This window comes from Schistocerca nitens, chromosome 4, assembly GCF_023898315.1.
Source record: "Schistocerca nitens isolate TAMUIC-IGC-003100 chromosome 4, iqSchNite1.1, whole genome shotgun sequence".
Classification (NCBI taxonomy): domain Eukaryota; kingdom Metazoa; phylum Arthropoda; class Insecta; order Orthoptera; family Acrididae; genus Schistocerca; species Schistocerca nitens.
Window position 1 is genome coordinate 508,190,173 of NC_064617.1, and position 22,737 is coordinate 508,212,909.

General features: G+C 37.4%; 1 protein-coding gene across 3 annotated transcripts in view; it reads right to left on the reverse strand.

Moving 5' to 3' along the window:
• Positions 1–22,737, reverse strand: part of LOC126251803 (ATPase family AAA domain-containing protein 5) — a 136,730-nt gene that overhangs the window by 25,703 nt on the left and 88,290 nt on the right. For all 3 annotated transcript variants that reach the window (XM_049952443.1, XM_049952442.1, XM_049952444.1), the window contains 3 exons: positions 5,973–6,111; positions 5,673–5,746; positions 4,794–4,971 (listed from right to left, as the gene is read on the reverse strand). In XM_049952443.1, coding sequence (XP_049808400.1) covers positions 4,794–4,971; positions 5,673–5,746; positions 5,973–6,111 — 391 coding nt within the window. The remainder of the gene's footprint in view (positions 1–4,793; positions 4,972–5,672; positions 5,747–5,972; positions 6,112–22,737) is intronic.

A 22,737-nucleotide genomic window follows, 5' to 3' on the forward strand; every position in this document is an offset into this window, starting at 1 on the left:
ATGCTGGGTAATGGAACACATACATGTACTGGCGTTGACAGAGGACAAATGTAAACATAAATAGAATGCACACCCGTCATTCTGTCAACCATCGTCAGTTGAAGAGTTGTGTGAGTAGAATGTATACCAATGAAGAGAAGGTAGAAATGTTACTCATCCATGTGGAATGTAAGTTAGCAGAACAGTAATTGCAATACTGTTTTCTTATGTACGGGTAGATTTAGTACAGTAATTTAGTCCTTTTAAATACTGTTGTGTAGATTAGGCATACAGTAAAGGCTGTCCTTCCTACAAATTGCTTCGACATAAAGTTTATTTTATTATTATTGTTGAAGGTAGGCAAAATGCTATGCAGGCAGCAGAACTGTACAGAGAGCGATATCCTGACAAGAACCCACCTTCCTGACGGATGTTTTCTCATCTTGTTGTGACGCTTCAGCAAACAGGAAGTTTCAACCCACGACAATGCAATCGTCATAGCACTCGCACAGACGAGGCTGCCGAAGTTACTGTTCTCGCTTCCGTTGCTGTGAATCCACATGTGAGCACACGAGAGCTTGAACATGAGATTGGCATTCCTAAAACCAGTGTACACCCTATTCTTACACGTCACTGGTTCCATCCTTACCATGTACACTTACATCAAGAATTGCATGGGAATGACTTCCAGAATCGTGTACAGTTCTGTCAGTGGGCACAGCAGCAAATCCTCGCCAACCCAAACTACTTCTCCAATGTTCTATTTACCGATGAGTGTTTCTTCTCAAACAAAGGACAGGTAAATACAAGGAACATGCATTATTGGTCCAGCGACAAGCCACGATGGCTTAGACAGGTGGAACATCAGCATCAATGGAGAGTTAACGTCTGGTGTGGGATGCTTGGTACTACAATTATTGGCCCCTATTTCATGCCAACTTCCTCAGATGAATGCCAACTTCCTCCTCTTCTTCCACTAAGAACGAGAATGTTTATGTGGTATTAACATGATGGATGTCCAGCACACAATGCCTTACATGCACCTCGTGTTCTGAACCAAAGATATCCTGCCAGATGGATTGATTGAGGAGGAACAGTTACTTGGCCTGCAAGGTCTCCTGATTTAAATTCTTTGAACTTTGTTCTTTGGGGATGCATTAAAGACATCGTCTATCGCGATATTTCAACAACTCCAGAGGACATGCAGGAGCATATCGTGCTTGCTTCTAATTCTCTTCAGCAGCCAACACTGGAAGCAGTAAATAATTCTTTCATTCAACGAGTGCACCAGTGTATTGGTGTCCAGGGTCAGTCAGTACTTTGAGTACCTTTGAATGTTCTACTACTCCTGAGCAAAGGTACAGGAGAGTTAAAGTCAATTTTGTGTTATGTTTTTACTTGGTTTTCATTTGTTTTCTGACAACTCCAGCAGGTGGACGAGTTTGTGATCCCGGGCTCAAAGTAAATGTTGTGTTATTAATTACATAACGTTGTGTTTCAGTGAATGGTACACTGTGATACATATTTGAATAGGTGTTTAGGAGAGGAAATGAATTACTGAATAAAAAATACAGGGTGCCATTTAAAAAAGTCATACCGCTGTTCATACCTTTGTAAAAAACAAAGCTACAATGAAGGCAATCATGCTGATTGATGTTCCCCTGATGGCTAAAGAACAATTGCTTGAAGCATTTTGTAATTTGCATCTGGACAAACAGTTATTTAGGGTGGTCAAGATAAATGGGACACCCTGTATACAGAAAATAATAGCAGTCATCATCACACTTCCCTGCGGCATTCCTGATGATACTCTGGTCTCTGATGAACACTCACTGTCGCGGACAATGTAATAAGGTCTATTATTCAAGAAGGCTTCGAGTCACTTAGATAACTGTGACTTATTCCTCATGCTTGTACCTTTGTTGACAGTCTGCAATGGGAACCATGTCAAATGCTTTCAGGAAATCTAGGAATACAAAATTACTTGTAACCCTTCATCCATGGTACACAGGGTATCATGTCAGAAACTGGCAAGCTAAGTTTCGCATGAATGATGCTTTCTAAATCCGCATTCATTTGTTGACAGAAGCTCTACTGTCTCACAGAAATATACTATATCCAAACTGAAAATACATTCAAGACTTCTGTAGCAAACTGATGTTAAGGATATTTGTCTGTAATTTTGTGGACCCATTGTTTTAACCTTCTTGCATACAGCACTCACCCTCACTTCTTTTTCCAGTCACTTGGGATCTCGTTCTTGGTGAGAGATTCACAACAAATCCAATCTAAGTAAGGAGACAACACCATAGAGTTCTCTCTGTAAAACCATTTGCCCTTCCTTTCACTGTCTTCGGTTGCCACACCAGACTCATCAACAAGTGACTGGATAAAAACCTTTGATCTGCATAGTGAGTTTACATAGGACCAGAATTTTCTTGGGTTCTCAGCAAGATCTATTGGAATGGTATGGTGGTGGTGGTGGTTGTAAGCTTTTTATGCATCAATCTTACTGATACATGAATTTCTAGGAACTTTTGCCTGTCATCATTCGTGCATTCATTTTTGAACTGAGTGTGCAACAGTCTCCGCTTCCTCAGTAAATTTCGAATTTTATTATTAAAACACGCTGGATCTTTTCTGTCATTAATCCACTTACTTTGTCACCGAGTTCTCCGGAGCATGGTGTATAAGGGGCATTCAAAAAGACATGAGCTGGAGGCATAATTACAGAAACCAGTACCTGTATGTTGGAAGTATTGACACTGGCTGTTGAGACACTTGTCCCACTGTGACACAAGGCGGTGAATTGCTGTCTCATAAAATTCCTGGGGCTGTGATGTTATCCAGTTCCGCATGCGCAGCTGGACGTCTTCGTCCCAAGCTGAATCATTTACCCCTCAGAGTTATTTTAAGGGGACCAAAAAGGGCATAGTCACAGGGAGAGAGGTCCGGACTGTATGGAGGTTGGCCGAGAACTTCCCATTCGAATTTCTGCAGGAGTGCCGCAACTGTGTTGGCCATATGAGGCTTTGCATTGTCGTAGAGCAGAATGACCCCACGGGTGAGATTGCCTGGTCGTTTTGATTTGATCACTTGGCGAAGGGTAGTCAAAGTTTGTGAGTAATGCTGGGCATTCACTGTTGTCCCGTACTGCAGGAAGTGAATCAGAAGATTACGCCATTTTCGGTCCCTTTAAAAAGGCTCTGAGGGGCAAACGATTCACCTTGGACGATAATGTCCAGGTGTACGTGCAGAACTGGTTAAGATCACAGCCCTGGGAATTTTTTGAGATAGCCATTCACCACCTTGTGTCACAGTGAGACAAGTGTTTCAACAGCCAGAGTCAATACTTCTAACATACAGGTACTGGTTTCTATAATTATGCCTCCGGCTCGTTTCTTTTTGAATGCCACTTATACAATCAGTTTCAACTTTGCCCATAATTAGTAAACATCCATCATGCTGTAAATAAATGATTAATTGAGAAAGAAAGAACATAGTTGTGCACAGGAACTGGAAAAAGAGAAAAGAAGAAGAACAAAGATTAGATAGCAGGAGAGATGAACACAGATTTATTAGAAGGATTAGAAGCAGGACACAACAGACTTAACAAAATCATTTTGAAGACTGATGATGGAATTATTATAAAGAAGGAAGATCACGGTCATTAGAAACAAAATACAACCTCTGATTGGGGAAGGAAATCAGTTGTGGCTTTTTGAAAGGAAACATCCTAGCGATTGCCTTAAGCAATCTATAAAAACCATGAAAAATCCAAACGAAGGTCAAATTAGAATTTGAACAACAAGTGTCACAAATGAAAATTTAGGGTCTAACCACTACACCACAATTGTAAGAACAAACTATGTCTTGTAACATAAACTTACAATTATTGTGACAATAATTGAGCAACCGGACTTTCTGGGCACATCCAAATGTATATTTTACATGACTCTTGCAGGTTTGTGCAACATTTAGCTGTAAATTAACTCTTCTGCTGGAGAGCTATGAGTATTCCTCCTACTATCTCATGCTCAACATCTATAACTTTCACACTAAAAAATCTGTCCTAGAGATCCAAATATTTCCATGATTCACTCTCAGTACCTTCCTATGGCTATGACCACAACAATCAACACCACTGCTACTATTACTGTTATTAGTCAGTTTTCACTTCTACTTAATGTTTTGAACTCTGATTTAGTACTTCATGATTCTGTGCTTACAAGTCCCCCGCCCCCCTCCCCCTCCGTACGCACACACACACACACACACACACACACACACACACACACACACACTTTCACTGTGAGCACGCCATCAGCCTTTTGCCACCTTTTAATAACTTTAATCATTTTTCTATTCATATTTCCCTCTCACTAGTTTTTACCCGTATTTAGTACTTCAGATTGCTATTACCCTGCGTACAATCCCCTTGTTTGTATCACTGTTAAATCAGATAGCTATCTTTATTAGGTGCTCTGTTATTTTAACTGTCAATACTAGGTCCCACCTCTGCCTTTGGTACTTCTTCATATGTGTATAACTTTACAGGCCAATTATTCTGTAAGATTTTTTTCCTCTGCTTCACAACGTAAAGCATGTTTCAAGGTTCCTTCTCTCTTTTAACTGTCATCTAAGAAATTAAAGAGGGCAACAGACTAAAATTCATGTGTATTTTTTATTGATATTGCTCCATTTACTAAATCAACTAAGTGAATGAGTTTTATGTTCTTAAAGTCAGTTTTTTTGACATTAAATTCACTGCATTTTTGCTGTGTATTATTGAATTCACTGACATATAAACTTACTTAATATTCTGGATGTAACAACATCATATTTTAGTACAAGATGCTTGTCTACAAGACGTGTGACTTGAAGACAATTTTCATCCGTTGCAGTAAAAATAACTGGGCGTTTTGAGGTTGTCACAAGTGTAGACAAAGCAGAAACAAATCCTTCATCATAGTCATCAAACACAATATCCACCTGAAACAATTATTTCAAAAATCTTACACTGTGACACAAAAGCAGCAAAGATATTCTATTTAAACACTGCTTTTTTATGCAAAGACATATCAATCCAAATGGAAAATATGACAGCAAGGGCAGGGAGTGGTCATCAGATGTTCTTAATTGCAAATCAAATGCAACGATACATAACAGATGTCTTTAGGAATATTTTCATACAGTTTATTCTAAACAACCCTCATACAGGCCATTCTCCTCCTTTCTCATTTCACAACAAATGATCTAAAATGAATTTAACTGTCAACCCATATATCTGCTATGCTGCCCCCCCCCCCCCCCCAAAAAAAAAAAACCCAGCAAACACTTCTTCACTTACTTTGATAGTTCACTGAAACATGTCTTTCAAAGTGTCATTTAAAATGTATTCTGTGACCTGCTTTTGACCACTGTAACGTGTCTAAAATCTTGCATTGTACAGAAAAATGCTTCAGATTTTCTTCAGCTTTTAACAGAAAAAAGTGAGGCTCAAATATTGGTTTGTTACAATGTCATGTACTTCCACTGGCCTTGTGTAGGCAAAACAATGAACAAGAAGAAGAAATTTTCAAAAGCAAAGTACTTTCAGAACTAAATACAATGCAATGATCCCATTTAAACAGGAAGTTTCATTTACATTTACAGTATGTTAACCTTTATTAAGAATAAAAGAACAAACTTACTTCTTCAACAAGAATCAAAGACATTTCCTTCTTCATGGACCTTTCATTTGAGTCTGTTTTTGAATTCCCCATTCCTGAAAATAAGAAGGAATTACCACAAAAATTAAATTTTAATAAATAAACCCTGGGTGAAAAACAGAACTTTTAGGGAATTACAAAACAAGGGCCATCAAATAGCAACTATGTCTTTCACATGTCATATCTGTTGTCACTTTTTGTGCTTCAAAGACATCCTGGTAATTTTTAATGACAGTCAAGATGTAGCAGCTTTATAAAAACAAAATATTTATTTTGTACAACCTCTTTTGAATATTTTTGTTATTGTTGATTGATTGGAATCAGCTCCAGGTACTCCTATTCTATGCGACTGTGTTGCCTCCTGAAGATCTGCAAGGATTCGCTTTCCTGTCCTCCTGCTGGATGCATTTATTTCCAAAACCTGCAGAAACAACTATCAGTTAAAAATGTTTTCTAATAAGAATCATAGCAATAGTTACTAAGTGAAACAAGAAATCTGGCAGAAGGTAAAGTGGATGGCTGAAGAACACACTTGGAATTGTATTCTGCAGACTTGACTTCACGCATTTATTTCTATTCCAGTTTAACTCCTAGCACCCAATTATCTATACCTTCTTCCTGCAACTTCTGTAAAAGCAAATTGTGCACTGGACAGTTTGCACCAATTTCAACACTAGATGTATGTTCAAGTACTTTTACAGTAACAGATTGAAGAAGATGATGACTATATCACTACCTCTAGATCACAATAGTCATATAGCACTATAAGATTGACCCCAGCTCTTAGTCACACATCTAGAGCTCTATTGGTAGAGGTTTTTTGAAAGTGATGAAGAAAAAATTTAGTGAATCACTCGACTTACGTAAACTGCACACTTGCATCACTATCATGTTCACTCATTGTGCAGATTTTCAAGTATGAAAGTCATGCTGATCCGCACATATGCTCTTTAAAGTTCAAGGTACCAATCACAGATATTTTCTTTTTTAATTTCAGAATGCTTTTTTAAAAATCCATTTAGAACAAAAGGTAATTCTACATCACATATTTTTTTCTACAACTGCTGCAAGCAGAAGAGTTGTCAATAATCTCAAAAATCAATTAAAGCATGCATTAACAATTTCTTTTTTAAACAAAGTGAAATATAGAATTAAAATATGAATTTCTTGAACTATTAAGCACAGATATTCTCCTTCAACTTCCACCATTATGACAGGTTATTCACCAATCACTGAAGTTAATCATGATATGCTGGCAGGGAGAGCTCCCAAGGAGTAGGATTGACTATTTGAAACCTTCTGTGCAGTGGTACATGTTAGGGTTCCAGTTATCACACCCTGCAGCCATTCATCAAAGTAGGCCCCTGCATGCGAATAATTGACAAAAAAGAATTTTGAATGATGCTCTAGAGCTTTAAAAGACAGTGCAGGGGCATAGCTTAATAGTTACGATAAGTATCTGCTGTGCAGCAGATTGTGGGTTCAAGTGCTGTCAGGTGCTCTGGATTTTTATTTTTGCATCTTTATTGAAATGACTTATTATATAATAGGTTTGAAAATATATCTTTTTCTAATCCATGGATTAAAAAAGCATTGCTCTCACTTTTTTCGCATATCTTCACCCGTGTGATTTTAATTATTTTTATGTATTAACTTCAATTTAATTTTTTCTTTTTCATCACTTTATATTTTTGTCTATGTATTCCTCATTTTTCTGGAAATGTGTTCTATTTCTAATTCCTTCTTTTGATGAGATCTTCATCTGTGTCACGTTATTCTCAGTGCATCATGAATTTATGTTTCAAATATTTCTACAGGAATTTTTGTTTCAAATATTTCTATGATAAATACCATACAAAAACAGGCACATCTTGCAACAAAAAAATACCACTGTACAACAATCAAATAGAGTATTCCATATTTTATTTTTACACGATAGATCAACATTTCAAACATTTAAGTATTATGAGAGATTAATGAAGATAAAGAAAATCACATGCAGCCAGAAGATTCAAAACAAAAAAAGAATGACTGGAATGAAAAAAAAATTGAGCAAATAAAAAAGCCAATACGATGATATAAATGACACAGCAAAGGATTAGACACAAGAAATTTACAGTTAAACAAATTAACTACATAAAAATAATGATCGAAGTCAGTATGATCGAGATTTAAAAATAAATCATTTCGAAGCACCTTAAAAGATTCAAACCCTCAACTTTCTGCATGTCATGAATGTATCTTAACCACTATGCTACATCACTTCTCTGCATAGCACTGTCATTTTTAAGGATTTAGAGCAGGAATGAAAATCCGTTTCTGTCGATTACTTGCAAACAAGTGCCTACTCTGATGAATGGTTGCAGGGTAATACCTGGGATCCAACCTACAGCACCATATAAATGGTTTCAGAAAGTTGACTCCATCACACCGGTCCTTGTGAGGAGTGTGTTCAGAAAATTGATAACTGAACTTATAATTAGAAAATTGATAACTAAACTCATAATTAGTGGAAAACTGATAACTGAACTTATAACTGAAAAGCCACAATTGGACATGTCAGCATAAACTGTAGAGCAGTACTTGCAAAGAAGTTGAAACACAATACGGTTGCCTCAGATATACCACTCACAGGACTAGACTAGCAAAGGCTGTGTTGATGCAGGGGACAGGTGTTGCACCTGCATCTCACATATTAATACAACATATTTATTGAGGTGATTACGGCAGTTAACAGACAAAAAAGAGGTGAATGTAAATCTCAGTATGGTCAGAATCTTACTTCAGTCTCAAATCTTCAATGACACCTTAACTGCCACTGGAAATAAAATGTCACAAATGTCCCACAACCAAATATTAGATGAAATAAGTGCATATCTCCTAATACTCTGGCTCATTAACATCTTAGAACACAAAATGATACTCCTGAAAGGCAATGAAAGTCTTTTTGGCTAGTCAGTCATGAACACAAAAACCAATGACAGTGTTTCACGAAATCTGTTACATCAATGGTGGATAGGGCCCTGGGCATGTTTCACAAAGCCCTATGACTGACTTGACAAGTGGTGGTAGATTCTTAGCCAGTGTGTGTGTCAGTGATCCCACATCTATAGTGATTCTACCAATTACTATTTGCCCATATACTTCTAACATTTCAGCTATTTACTATTAGAAATCTCCCAACAAAATAGATATATCCCAGTCCAGACTGCAAAGTATGGTTACTAAAGATATCCACAGTAACATTCACAACAATTTTTATGGTTTTGGGTAAGGTGCTGGTAAGGTAACTTTTTTTTTATTAGAACACTATGCAACACTGCTTTGTGCTAACACATAAGACCCCTATTTCCTACTAGCATGGGACTATAAACAAATCTAATTTACTATTCTGAGTACTAATTCCCTTGTCACAGCACTGCAAAAAACCTACGACACTGAATCAGTCTTCTGACTTGTTTGAAGCGACCCACCACGAATTCCTCTCCCATGCCAACCTCTTAACCTCAAAGCAGCAACTGCAGCACACATCCTCAATTATTTGCTGGGTGTATTCCAACAGCTGTTTTCCTCTACAGTTTTTACCTTCTACAGCTCCCTCCAGCACCAAGGAAGTTATTCCTCGATATCTTAACATATATCCTACCGTCCTGTCCCTTTTTCTGGTTAGTGTTTTCCATATATTGCTTTCCTCTCCAATTCTCCGGGGAACCTCCTCATTCCTACCTTATTTGTCCACCTAATTTTCAACATTTTTCTGTAGCACCAAATCCCAAATGCTTTGATTCTGTTCCATCCTGTCCTGTTGGGGGTTTCCCCACAGTCCATGATTCACTACCATACAAATCTGTGCTCCAAATGTACATTCTCAGTAATTTCTTCCTCAAAGTAAGGCCTATATTTGATACATGTAAAATTCTCTTAGTCAGGAATGCCCTTTTTGCCAGTGCTACTCTGCTTTTTATGTCCTCCTTGCTCCAACCGTCTTGGGTTATTTCGCTGCCTAAGTAGCAGAATTCCTTAATTTCATCTACTTCGTGATCATCAATCCTGATGTTACGTTTCTCACTTTTCTCATTTCTGCTATTTCTCACTGCTTTCAGCTTTCTTCGATTTACTCTAAATCCATATCCTGTACTCATTAGACTGTTCATTCCAATCAGCAGATCCTGTAACACTTCTTCACTTCTACTCAGGATAGCAACGACATAAGCGAATCATATAATTGATATCCTTTCACCTTGAATTTTAATTCCACTCTTCAACCTTTCTTTCATTTCCAGCATTGCCCCTTTGATGTCTAGACTGACAAGTAGGGGAGAAAGACTACATCCCTGTCTTACACACTTCTTAATCAGAGTAATTTGTTCTTCATCTCCCATTCTTATTAGTTTTAGTTATGTCATGTCCCGTAGATCATTTTATCGATATGATGTGGAACAGGTCAGATTACAAGATATATAAACACACACACACACACACACACACACACACACACACACACACACACAAGAATAGTGCTAATACTAATATTACTGAAATTCTTGGTTCTCATGCAACTACATTTAGAGGTACTTCTTTCTTTCTTTTTTTTTCTTTTTCTTTTACCATTTCTGAATCAGAAACTCGCCCATGGAGTAGAAGGAGTTGTCCAAAAGAAATGATTTTAAGCCACATTTAAAACTTGATCTGCTACCTGCCAGACACTTTTATGTTGCTGGGCAAATGATCAAAGATTTTTGTTGCTGAATAATGTACTCCTTTTTGAGCAATTGACAGCTTCAATAACAGATAAGAAAGGTCATTTTTCCCTCTAGTGTTGTACGTATGACCATCACTGTTCTTCGCAAACTGAGATGGATTATTTGTAACAAATTTCATTAGTGAATCTATGTACTCTGATAGTGCAGTTAAAATGCTTAACTCCTTGAAAAGGTGCCTACATTATGTCCTTGGGTGAACACTATTAATTATTTTCACTGCTCTCTTTTGTGCAATCAATACTTTATGTCTAAGTGGTGAGTTACCCCAGAAAACTATTCCATAAGACATTATAAAGTGGAAATATGCAAAGTACGTTAAGAGACTGATGTGTTTATTACCAAGACTAGCAATTATATGAAGAGCGAAAGAAGCTGAACTTAGTTGTTTGAGAAGCTCAGTAATATGCTTCTTCCAGTTCAAGTTGTCATCAATGTGAAGACCCAAAAATTTGGAGAAATCTACCCTGTTAACTGAGCCCTGTTCATACGCTACATCAATTGTCGGTATGACTCTATTCGGTGTACGTAACTGGATATAGTGAATTTTTTCAAAATTAAGGGAGAGTCCATTTTCTGAGAACCACTTAATAATTCTTTGAAAGACTTCCTTAACAATATCTTCAGCTGCTTTTTGTGGAATGGGATTTATTATAACACTCCTGTCATCGGCAAAAAGTACTAGTTCCGCTTGTTGAACGTTAAGTGGGAGGTAATTCACATCAATTATGAACAGCAGAGGACCTAAAATTGAACCCTGTGGTACTCCCTTTGTGATAACTCCCCATTCACTAGAATTTACCACCCTCCCAACATCATTTGTGCTGTTCAGCACAACTTTTTGCTTTCTGTTCATTAAGTATGATTCAAACCAGCTGTGTGTATAGCCTTTAATTCCATAAAACCTGAGTTTTTCTAAGAGTGTGACATAATCCACACAGTCAAATGCCTTGGAGAGATCACAAAAAATACCAACTGGCGATAATTTGTTATTTATGGCTTGTACTGTTTGATGGGTGAATGTGTAGATAGCATTCTCAGTCGAGAAACCCTTCTGGAATCCGAACTGCGACATGTTGAGTAAATTATTTTCACTTAAATGTGAGACTACTCTTGAATACATAACTTTTTTGAATATTTTACAAAAAGAAGTCAGAAATGAGATTGGTCTATAATTATTTAACTCACTCTTGTCCCCTTTCTTATGAAGAGGTTTGACAATTGCATATTTCAATCTGTCTGGAAAAATTCCCTGTGCCAGCGAAGCATTACATATATCGCTAAGGACTCCACTTATTAAATTAGAACAACACTTCAAAATTCTGCTAGAGACTCCATCAACACCACATGAGCTCTTGTTTTTCAGTATATTTATAATTCCCTTAATTTCAGTGGGGGATGTTGGTGCTATTTCTAAAGGCCTAAAGTCCTGGGGAATGACATTTTTACATATTTTTTTGCTTCTTCAACTGAACCCCTTAACCCTATTTTTGCAGTTACATTCAGAAAGTTATTGTTAAAAATACTTGCAACTTGTGAATTATCACTTACAACATCATTTAGCTTCATTGTTATGGTATGCTGTGCACTGTCAGGCTGCCCCGTCTCCCGTTTGACAATATTCCATATAGTTTTAATCTTATTATCCGCAATATTAATTCCTGTCAAAACACGTAAGCTTCTCGACTTCTTAATGACTTTCCTTAAAATATTACAGTATCTTTTGTAATAAGCAAGTAACCTCAGATCCTGACTTATTCTGGCCTGTCCATGTATTTCCCTCTTCCTCTTACACGATATCTTAATTCCCTTAGTAATCCATGGCTTACTTGACTTTGTAAAGGCTTTTATGGATAACGTTTCAGGAAAGAAACTCTCAAATATTGAGACAATTTTATGGTGGAATAAATTGAATTTGTCATCAGCATCATTTTCTGTGTATACTTCATCCCATTCTACCTCTTCTAGGCTTCACTTAAAGCTCTGTATCCTGTTCGCATTAATAAGCTTCCCTGCCTTGTATGAACCTGCCTGAATACTGTAAGGTGCTATATGTGTTATTTCCATGAACTGTGTATCATTATTCCCTCTTGGTTCTTGTATATATTGTTTATTACCTGTCTTTGCCTGTAGCTTACGGCTATTTTTCTCAGAATTTCAAACATCTTGCACTATTTTACGCTGTCGAAGGCTTTTCCCTGGTTGACAAATCCTATGAACATGTCTTGCTTTTTCTTCAGTCTTCCTTCTGTTATCAACTACAATGTTAGAATTGCCTCTCTGGTGCCTTTACCTTTCCTAAAGCCAAACTGACTGTAATCTAACATATCCTCAATTTTCTTTTCCATTCTTCTGTACATTATTTGGTCAGTAAACTTGGATGGATTAGCTGTTAAGCCGATTGTGCAATGACAGTCAGATAGCACATTGCCGGGCTCGTAGATTCTACACACCAATGTGAAAAGTCATTTTGTTGCCATTTCTTCTAACAATTTTACAAATGCCGATGTAATGTTGTCTATCCCTCCTGCCTTATTCCCCAGAAATCGTCAAAGCTGTTTTAAGTTCTAATTCTAATACTGAATCCCCTATCTCTTCTATATTGACTCCTGTTTCTTCTCCTATCACGTCATCAGACAGATCTTCTCCCTCATAGAGGCCTTCAATGTACTCCTTCCATTTATCTGCTCTCTCCTCTGCATTTAATGGTGGAATTCACATTACACTCTTAATGTTACCACACTTGATTTTAATTTCAGCAAAGGTTCTTTTGACTTTTCTATATTCTTGAGTCAGTTCTTCCGACAATCATTTCATTTTAGATTTCTTCCCATTTTTCCTGTAGCCATTTCGTCTTAGCTTCTCTGCACTTCCTGTTTATTTCATTTGTAAGTGACTTGTATTTCTGCATTCCTGGATTTCCTTGAATAGTTTTATACTTCCTTCTTACAGTGATCAACTGAAGTATTGCTTGTGTTAACTAAGGTTTCTTTGGAGTTACCTTCACTGTAATTATGTTTTTCTCTCCAATTTCTGTGAGTGTCCTTTTTTATAAATGTACATTCCCCTTCAACTGAACTGCCTACCTTATTGCAGTAACTATAGCTGTAGTGAACTTCAAGCATATCTCCTTATTCCCTAGTACTTCCATATCCCATTTCTTTCCAAATTGATTTTTCCCGGCTAATCTCAAACTTCATCCTACTCTTCGTCACTAGTAAATTGTGATTCTTAAACAGTGTATACGCTATTACTAGATGAAATTTATTGCAGAAGTCAGTTAATGTTTCTTTTCTTTCACTCCTAGTACCAAGCCCATATTCTTCCATAATACTACTTCTACTCCATCCCCCGAACCGCATTCCAATTGCCCAAGAGTATTAGATTTTCATTTCCCTTTACATACTGAATTACCCATTCAGTAACCTCCTCACATACTTACTCTATCTCTTCATCTTCAGGTTGCAACATCGATATGTATACCTAAAAATTTGTTGTAGGTGATGGTTTGCTGTCAATTCTGATGAGAAGAACCTTATCACTGAGCTGTTCACAGTAACAAACTCTCTGCCCTACCTCCCTATTCATAACGAATCCTACTCCTGTTATTTTCTATTGTTGTTGGTATCACCCTATACTCATCTGACAAGGATTTCTGGTCTTCTCTCTATTTCCTTTCACTGACCCACACTATATCTAGATTGAGCCTTCAGATTTCTTAATTTCTCTACCACGTTCGAACTTCTGATATTCCATGCCCCAACTTGTAGAATATTATCCTTTCATTGGTTATTCAATCTTTTTCTCATGGTTCCTTCCCCTTTGGCAATCCCTTCCCAGAGATCCGAATGGGGGACTATTCTGGAATCTTTTGCCAATAGAGAAATCAGCATGACACTTTCTCATTACAGGCCACATGTCACCTGCTGTTCTTGTTATCGTTGTCAACATTGTCGTCATCTTCAGTCAAAGACTGGTTTGATGCAGTTCTCCATGCTACTCCATCCCATGCAAGTCTCTTCATCTCCAAACAAATACGGCAACCTGCATTCATTTGAAGTTGGTTACTGTACGCATCTCTTGGTCTCCCTCTATAATTTTTACCCTGCCACACATCACTATTACTAAATTCAAAATTACCTTGATATCTCAGAATCTGACCTAATCGTATTAATCAATCCATTCTTTTAGTCAAGTTATGCCACAAATTTCTTTTCTCTTCAATTTTATTTAGTACCTTCACATTAGTTATGCAGTCTACCCAATTAATTTTCAGCAAGCTTCTGCACCACAACATTTCAAGATTTCTCTTCTTGTCTGAACTGCTTATCATCCATGTTTCACTTCTATACAAGGTTACACTCAACACACATACCTGAAGAAAAAGATTTCTATACACTTAAATTTATATTTAATGATCAACAACACTTTTCTTTGCCATTGCCATTCTACATTTATATCCTCTCTACTTCAGCCATCGTACGTTATTTTACTGCCAAAATAGCAGAACTTATCTTCTACTTTTAGTGTCTCATTTCCTAATCTAATTCCCTCAGTGTCACCTGATTTAATTCGACTAAATTGTTTTTCTTTTCTTAACTGTCATCTTATATCATCCTACTGAGGCATTGCCTATTTCATTCAACTGCACTTTGTAGTGTAATATATCAGTTTGACGAAGTGATGTACTGCACAAGCATTTTTCTAATCAACAAAAGATGATTTCCCCCATCAAAAGTCATTTTCATAATGAATTAGACAAACTACTTGTATGAATGTTTTATTTACATGCATGTATCAGTGTATCTGCAAGTGGGACGACAATAAACATCTTACCACATTCGCAGCACTTGCTGCTCGAGAAGTTTATTCCATATCTTTGCTTCCTGCCTTGGAGACATGGTGTGTGTCATAAGAGGAAGAGTGACCATGACAAAACCTATGATGTCAAGGGGATAAGAGAAAACTTGTAATATACACACACTCAACTGGAATCTCCTGAATAAGACAGAAGGTTTTCGGGTTTTGTCCTTATCAATGATTTTGCGAAGTTTCAACTAATGTAACAGCTTTCTAATGCACATTTATTATAAACAAGCATATTGTGGTGTCACCGCCAGACACCACACTTACTAGGTGGTATTAGCCTTTAAATTGGCCGCGGTCCGTTAGTATACGTCGGACCCGCGTGTTGCCACTAGCAGTGATTGCAGACCAAGCGCCGCCACACGGCAGGTCTAGTCTAGAGAGACTCCCTAGCACTTGGCCCAGTTGTACAGCCAACTTTGCTAGCGATGGTTCACTGACTACATACGCTCTCATTTGCAGAGACGACAGTTTAGCATAGCCTTCAGCTACGTCATTTGCTACGACCTAGCAAGGTGCCATATTCAGTTACTTCAAGAATGTATTCTGAACAGATAATATTGTGAATCACGTACCGTTAAGAGCGATGTCCATCATTAATGGATTAAAGTTAAGTATCAAACTAATTACGTCAACTTTTCTGAATTCTAATTCCTTGTCATGTTCCAGACCTCACGTCAGTGTAGTCCATCCCTCCTCACGCCAGCCTGCGTGGGCTAAAACACGTGCATTTCGGCCTCCTCTAGTAACATGGTGTTGGCTCTTCTGCCAACACAGCACATATAATATACAAGAGACTGTCAATGTGAAACCAAGCATTGATTTCAAGAGTTGGATGTTTTTGTTTGTACTCATACAACTTCCAGCAGTAATTGCAGCACTTCGAAAACAGAAGTTTGATCAGAAAAGATTGGCGACTGTGCTGAGATAATGAGGTGAGGAAGATTAAATAACAGGAAGGCTAAGCTCCTGATCAACTTGACTTTGCCACGCGATACGACAGGAAAGGACGAGAGGAACATCGCACCTTCCAAGTCCTTTGCTGTCTCTGCCAGAATTACAATGTCACCAGCAAACTTCAAAGCTTTTCTATTTGTTTTCCCTGAACTTTGGCGTCTCCATTTTTTCCTTGCTTTACTTTACAGTTTGCTCAATGAACAGATTGAATACCACTGGGGGTAGGCTACAATCCAGTCTCACTCCTTTCTCAACCACAGATTCCTTTCACAGAAGTACAGGTTGTACATGAATTTTCACTCCCTGGTACCTTCACAAATTAAAAGATCATATCCAGTCAACAATGTCAAAAGCTTTCTCCAAATATACTAATTCTAAAAATATAGGTTTGCCTTCCCTTCACCTGGCTTAACGGAAGTCGTAGGGTCAGCATTGTCCTGTGCGTTCCAACATTTTTCCAGAATCCAAACTGATCTCCCTGAGATTGGCTTCTACTACTTTTTCCATTCTTCTGTGAATAATTCGTAACAGTATTTTGCAATCATGACTTACAAACTGATAGTTTGCTAAGAGTCACATCTGTCAGCACTTACTTTATTTGGAATTGTTATTAAATGCTTGAAATCTTGAGAGTATTTCTCCTGTCTCACATATCTTGCACACCGGTGGAATAGTTTAGTCATGGCTGGCCCTCTCATGGATATCAGCAGTTAAGAAGCTGAGGGCACATCTATTCCAGGAGTCTTGTTTCGACCTTCAGTAGTCTGTCAAATTCTGTTCACAGTATTGTGTCTTCCCTCTCACATTCATTTATCTTTTCTTTCTTTTCTAACACTGGCTTCAAGTTCATGTCCCTTCTATAGCCCTTCGATATATTCCTAGCTCTGGTCACTAGTACTTAACCATTTTGCACTTCCTGTCGTCCATCTCATTTTTTGATTTTTTATTCCTTTTTGTCCTCTCAATTTCCTGCATTTTTACATTTTCTCCTTTCATATCTATGGATTTCTATCATGCCTTGCTTTTTTTACCACTTTGATTCTGCAGCCGTCACTATTACCCCTCTCAATGCTAATCCCATGTGTCTTCTGGTGTATTCCTTTCCCTGTTTGTCTCCTAATGCTGCCTTTGAAATTCTCAACAGCCTCTGGTACATTCAAGGTCCCTTCTACAACCTTTTTGCAAATTCTTCAGTTTTAGTTTACAGTTCTTAACCAATAAAGTATGGTTCGAGTCCACTTTAAAACACATGTATGCATAAGTGTTTCACCTGAGAATGTGAATGCCTTGAAAAACTAGTTATATCTTATCCATTATACCCATGAAAACAACATTTCACATTTTAATTTCCACTTGAAACAAGGTATGGACTTTGCAATAAGACAACATCAAAAAACTGGACTGGCAATAATAAGGGTGGTGGCACTGGAAGTACACTACAGCAGACAACATTGGGTACATGCACTGTATGACCATGCAACTATTGGCAATAAATACTCAAATTCAAACATCAAAGAAGGCCGGGAAGTACATGATGATAGTTTGCTGAAAGGAGTCTCACAGAAAACATTTACCAAGCTCTTCTGTTAAAGGATGTCACTACAACAGAGGAATTAGCCAAACAGTGCCAGTGCACCAAGAAAACACAACAAAAAAGAATGGGAGAAAAGGAAGGAAGTATGACTCCAGAACTGTGGCAGCTGTGGAAGATAACCATGGCCTCAACTGTCTCATACACCAGATAGTAAAAGAAGAGATACAGTAGTTTATGGCAGCCAGAAATGTCAGACTGAACACAAGAGATAGCAGCTATGAATGCCAATATCACGTCAGGAGGAAACAGAGAACGTTGAAGAATAAATCTTTAACACCCATCTCCACTACCAGTCGAACGCACCAAGAATAGATTCTGCTAACTTGGACTTCCTCCACCACCATCAAATGATAACTCAGCATCCGAATGATGCAGGTTCAACAAATACCTTCACCAAGTAAAAAGCTCCACAGAAGAACAGACATTTAGAGGACAACACACGTCTGTTTCCAATGTGGATGGTTTGGACACGTTGTAGGCTACTGCAAAGAAAATTGCAAGTGTTCAACAACTATTACACCGCAATGTGTCAACCATCACACCAGTCCTATTCAATGTTTTAACGAAATGTAGTTCTCATGTTATTTTCAAATGGGGCTTCTGGTAGGCATCACAACCAGTCGGACTGTGGAAGAACGGAGCGCCAGAATGACAAAGCTATTACAACATGCACAGATGACAAAGATCGCTCTGGGTGTTTGTTGTTGATGTTGTCCCACAGTCTTCAGGACAAGTTCCAGACATCAATCTAGAAGCTCAGTTAAACAGTGAAGCTGGACAATACTTAGACAGACAATGTGAACCATCAGGACCAAGAAAGCAAGACAGCTGGCTTGCATATGGTCCCTGAACGCCATGGAGCAAGACAGAGAGCCCTATAATGTCAAATACTGGTGACTGAGGTAACACTCCACAAGACCTGGTAGGTTTTTTTTACAGTGGTAGAAAGTGAGACTACCAGAAAAGTTACTAAAACATCTAGATGACAAAATCGCAGATGTCATTCATGTCATTTATGTGAAGTCCCACTACAGAGCTGAGGTACAGACTATGGAGCTTCTCGTTCAAGGAAACTGAATGCTCACTCAATGATCACAAAGCTTCAATGGGAGGGGCTACCTATAATGCTCACCATAGTGAAAAGTATGTGAAAACATGACTCAAATGCTAGGATCCTAAAGCATTGCCATACAGAGGACAACTGATAAGATCAGGATCTAGGATGCTGCAATTGACTCCAATGAAAACTTCTGAAAAAGTGTGTCACTGTTCATCCAGGAGAGGGGCATGGCCCCAAACTGTGCTGCATGCACTGTAGAGTAGCGCTTAGAATTGCTGGTGGGTCAACTGTTCAAATCTGATCAACAGGAAATATTTGTTATTTAGTACTTATTTCCAGAATGTATGAGTAACTTCTGCTTTTTGAAATGTTTGCATATTCTGGAATACTCCATGTTTGTATAAAGAGCAACGCTCTCCCTTCAGGGGACAGTTCTGTTCAGTTCGTAAGTTGGTGTCCGTAATAAAGGTGCTTTCTGTGCTAAGTGCTGTACTTCCTTGATGATCCGGCTTTCAGATTTGGACTTGACTGTGAAGGCTCTCAGATCATGACATGCAGTTCCTTCTGTTAAATGTTAATACTGAACAGGATATAAAATCTGTTAAATCTGAGCTCAAGAGGGTAATCAGTAAGCCAAAAATTGATTATTTTAGGACACTCCTCAGAGACATTCACTGGACTGATGTTTACAGTGCTCATGGCATGAATGAAAAATACAACACTTTTGCTAATAAAGTGCTTACCTTATTCGAACAGTTTTCCCCCAAAACTTACCAAGGTTAGAGAAAAGTCTACAAAGAAGCCATGGATTACTCAAGGAATAGGGGTATCTTGTAAAACAAAAGGAAAACTGTATTTGTCAATCCAAAACAATTCCGATGTTGATGCTATAGCACATTACAAGAAATACTGCAAAATATTAAAGACTGTAACACGGACATCAAAGCAAATATATTACAAGGAAAAGATAGTCATATCAGATAACAAAATAAAGACTATATGGGATATAGTGAAGGAGGAGACCAATAGAACCAGACATGAAGAGGGACAAATTGCATTAAGAGTAAATGATACATTGGTGACAGATGTGTATAGTGTTGCAGAACATTTTAACAAACATTTTATAACTGTTACTGAAAAGATGGAGTTGTCAGGTTCTGTAGATGTTGCTATGGAATACCTCAAACCAGACATTTCAAGTAACTCCCATAATATGAATTTGATCCTCACTACCCCAGCAGAAATAATGTCCATCATAAAATCTTTAAAATCAAAAACATCTAGTGGGTATGATGAAACATCAACAAAGCTAATTAAAGAATGTGATTCTGAGTTAAGTAACATTAAGCTATCTGTGTAATCAGTCGCTTATCAGTGGAATATTTCCTGAATGGTTAAAATATGCTGAAGTTAAGCCACTGTTTAAAAAGGGAGATAAAGAAATAGCATCAAATTTCCATCCAATTTCACTTTCGCCAGCATTCTCAAATTTTAGAAAAAGTAATGTACAGTCGGCTTTATAACCATCTTATCTCAAATAACGTACTGTCAAAGTCACAGTTCAGATTTCTAAAGGGTTCTGGTATTGAGAAGGCTATCTACATTTACAGTGAAAATGTACTTAATTCGTTAGATAAAAAACTTGCAGACGACTGGTATATTTTGTGATCTGTCAAAGGCATTTGACTGCGTAAATCACAATATCCTTTTAAGCAAATTAGAATATTATAGTGTAACAGGAAATGCTGCAAAATGGTTCAAATCTTATATATCTGGCAGGAAACAAAGGGTGTTATTAGGAAAGAGACATGTAACATGCTATCAGGCATCATCCAACTGGGAACTAATTACATGTGGGGTCCCACAAGGTTCCATTTTAGGGCCCTTTTTCTTGTGTATATCAATGACCTTTCATCAGTAACATTACCAGATGCCAAGTTCGTTTTGTTTGCCGATGACACGAACACTGCAATAAATAGCAAATCAAGTGTACTCTTAGAAAGATCAGCTCATAAAATATTTGTGGACATTAATCACTGGTTCCTAGCCAATTCTTTGTCACTAAACTTTGAAAAAACACACTACATGCAGTTCAGAACTTGTAAGGGGTGTCCCACGAATATATGCTTAATATACAATGACAAGCAGATAGAAGAAGTGGACAGTGTTAAATTCTTGGGATTACAGCTTGATAATAAATTCAACTGGGAAAAGCACACCACAGAACTGCTGAAGCGTCTTAACAAATCTCTATTTGCAATGCGAATTGTGTCAGACATAGGGGATATAAAAATGAAAAAGCTGGCATACTATGCTTACTTTCATTCCATAATGTCATATGGGATTGTTTTTTGGGGTAATTCATCAAGCCAAGCTAAAGTTTTCCAAGCACAAAAACATGCAGTAATATATGTGGTGTGAACTCAAGAACATCCTGCAGAAGCCTGTTTAAGGAACTAGCGATACTAACTACTGCTTCCCAATATATTTATTCCTTAATGAAATTTGTCATTAAAAATATATCACTTTTTCAAACCAACAGCTCAATTCATGGAATCAGTACTAGAAATAAGAATAATCTTCACAAGGATTTAAAGTCACTTAGTCTTGCACAAAAAGGTGTGCATTATTCAGGAACACACATTTTCAATAACTTGCCAGCAGCCATACAAAGTTTAACAACCAATGAATTCAGTTTAAGAGAAGCCTAAAGGTTTTATTGGCGGCCAACTCCTTCTTCCATTGATGAATTTCTCAGTAGAACCAACTGATTTGTGTGTATGTATATATAAGTACAATATAACTACTGCACAATTTCAGTGCAGTAATGTGTTCATTGTAAATAAGTATTATAGTAGTTGTATTACACGTTTATTACCTTATAAATAAATAAACTTTTTTATTTTAAAGTCAGTGCATTAGTATTTGTAAAATGATCCTCTCATGTAGTGTTCATTAAAAATGACTATCATTCCACTTGGGACCTGTGGAATGTTACATTAGCTTATTTATTTAGTTGAAAATATCTGTCATGTATTGTTGTTTTTCTGACATGTTCTACATCCTGGAGGGCCTCCTCACTATGGATCAATTGGAATGAAAGTAAATATAATCTAATCTAACAATATGACAATATCCTTAGAAACATTGGAATCAGTGAATGAATTTATTTAGACAGGTACCAATGTAGTACTCATCTACTGTGATAACTGAAATTTTTTGTCAGTACAGCAATTTCAATGAATGATCCATTTTTCTACCCTCTTCACATTGCAACTGGATATGTAAGAGAACATTCATATAGAATGTGGTAAGATTATACTCACAAGAAAGAAGTTCATACAAAAGGTTGTCCCTTATTAAACTGGTATGCCTGAAGTACTGGTTAATCATCTCTAGTCAAATTGCTTGTGAAGTGGCAACACTATCTCTGATAAAGAGGCAACTACATGTTTTTTGACATTACTATTATCTATTCTTTTTTTGTTAGTTCATTGTTACTTGAATCTCAGGCATGATGTGTACCAGTTTTATGTGGGACACCCTGTATAATTAAATAATCTTCTCACATTTGTTAAAATTAGTCAGGATTTCACAGCAGTCATATATAGACTCCAACTAGTACCAGACGTACATTCTTGGGCATATGGCTGACCTCCACTAACATTTCTTCTTCCCGACATTTCATCAGCACGTCTCTTAACATTTTCAAGCACCGATTGTTCTGCTGATGTACACTTTAATTTACATTTTCACACCAAAGGGTGGTTCTGCATTTTCTGATTTGGTGGCTTTCTGCAATGCTGTCCA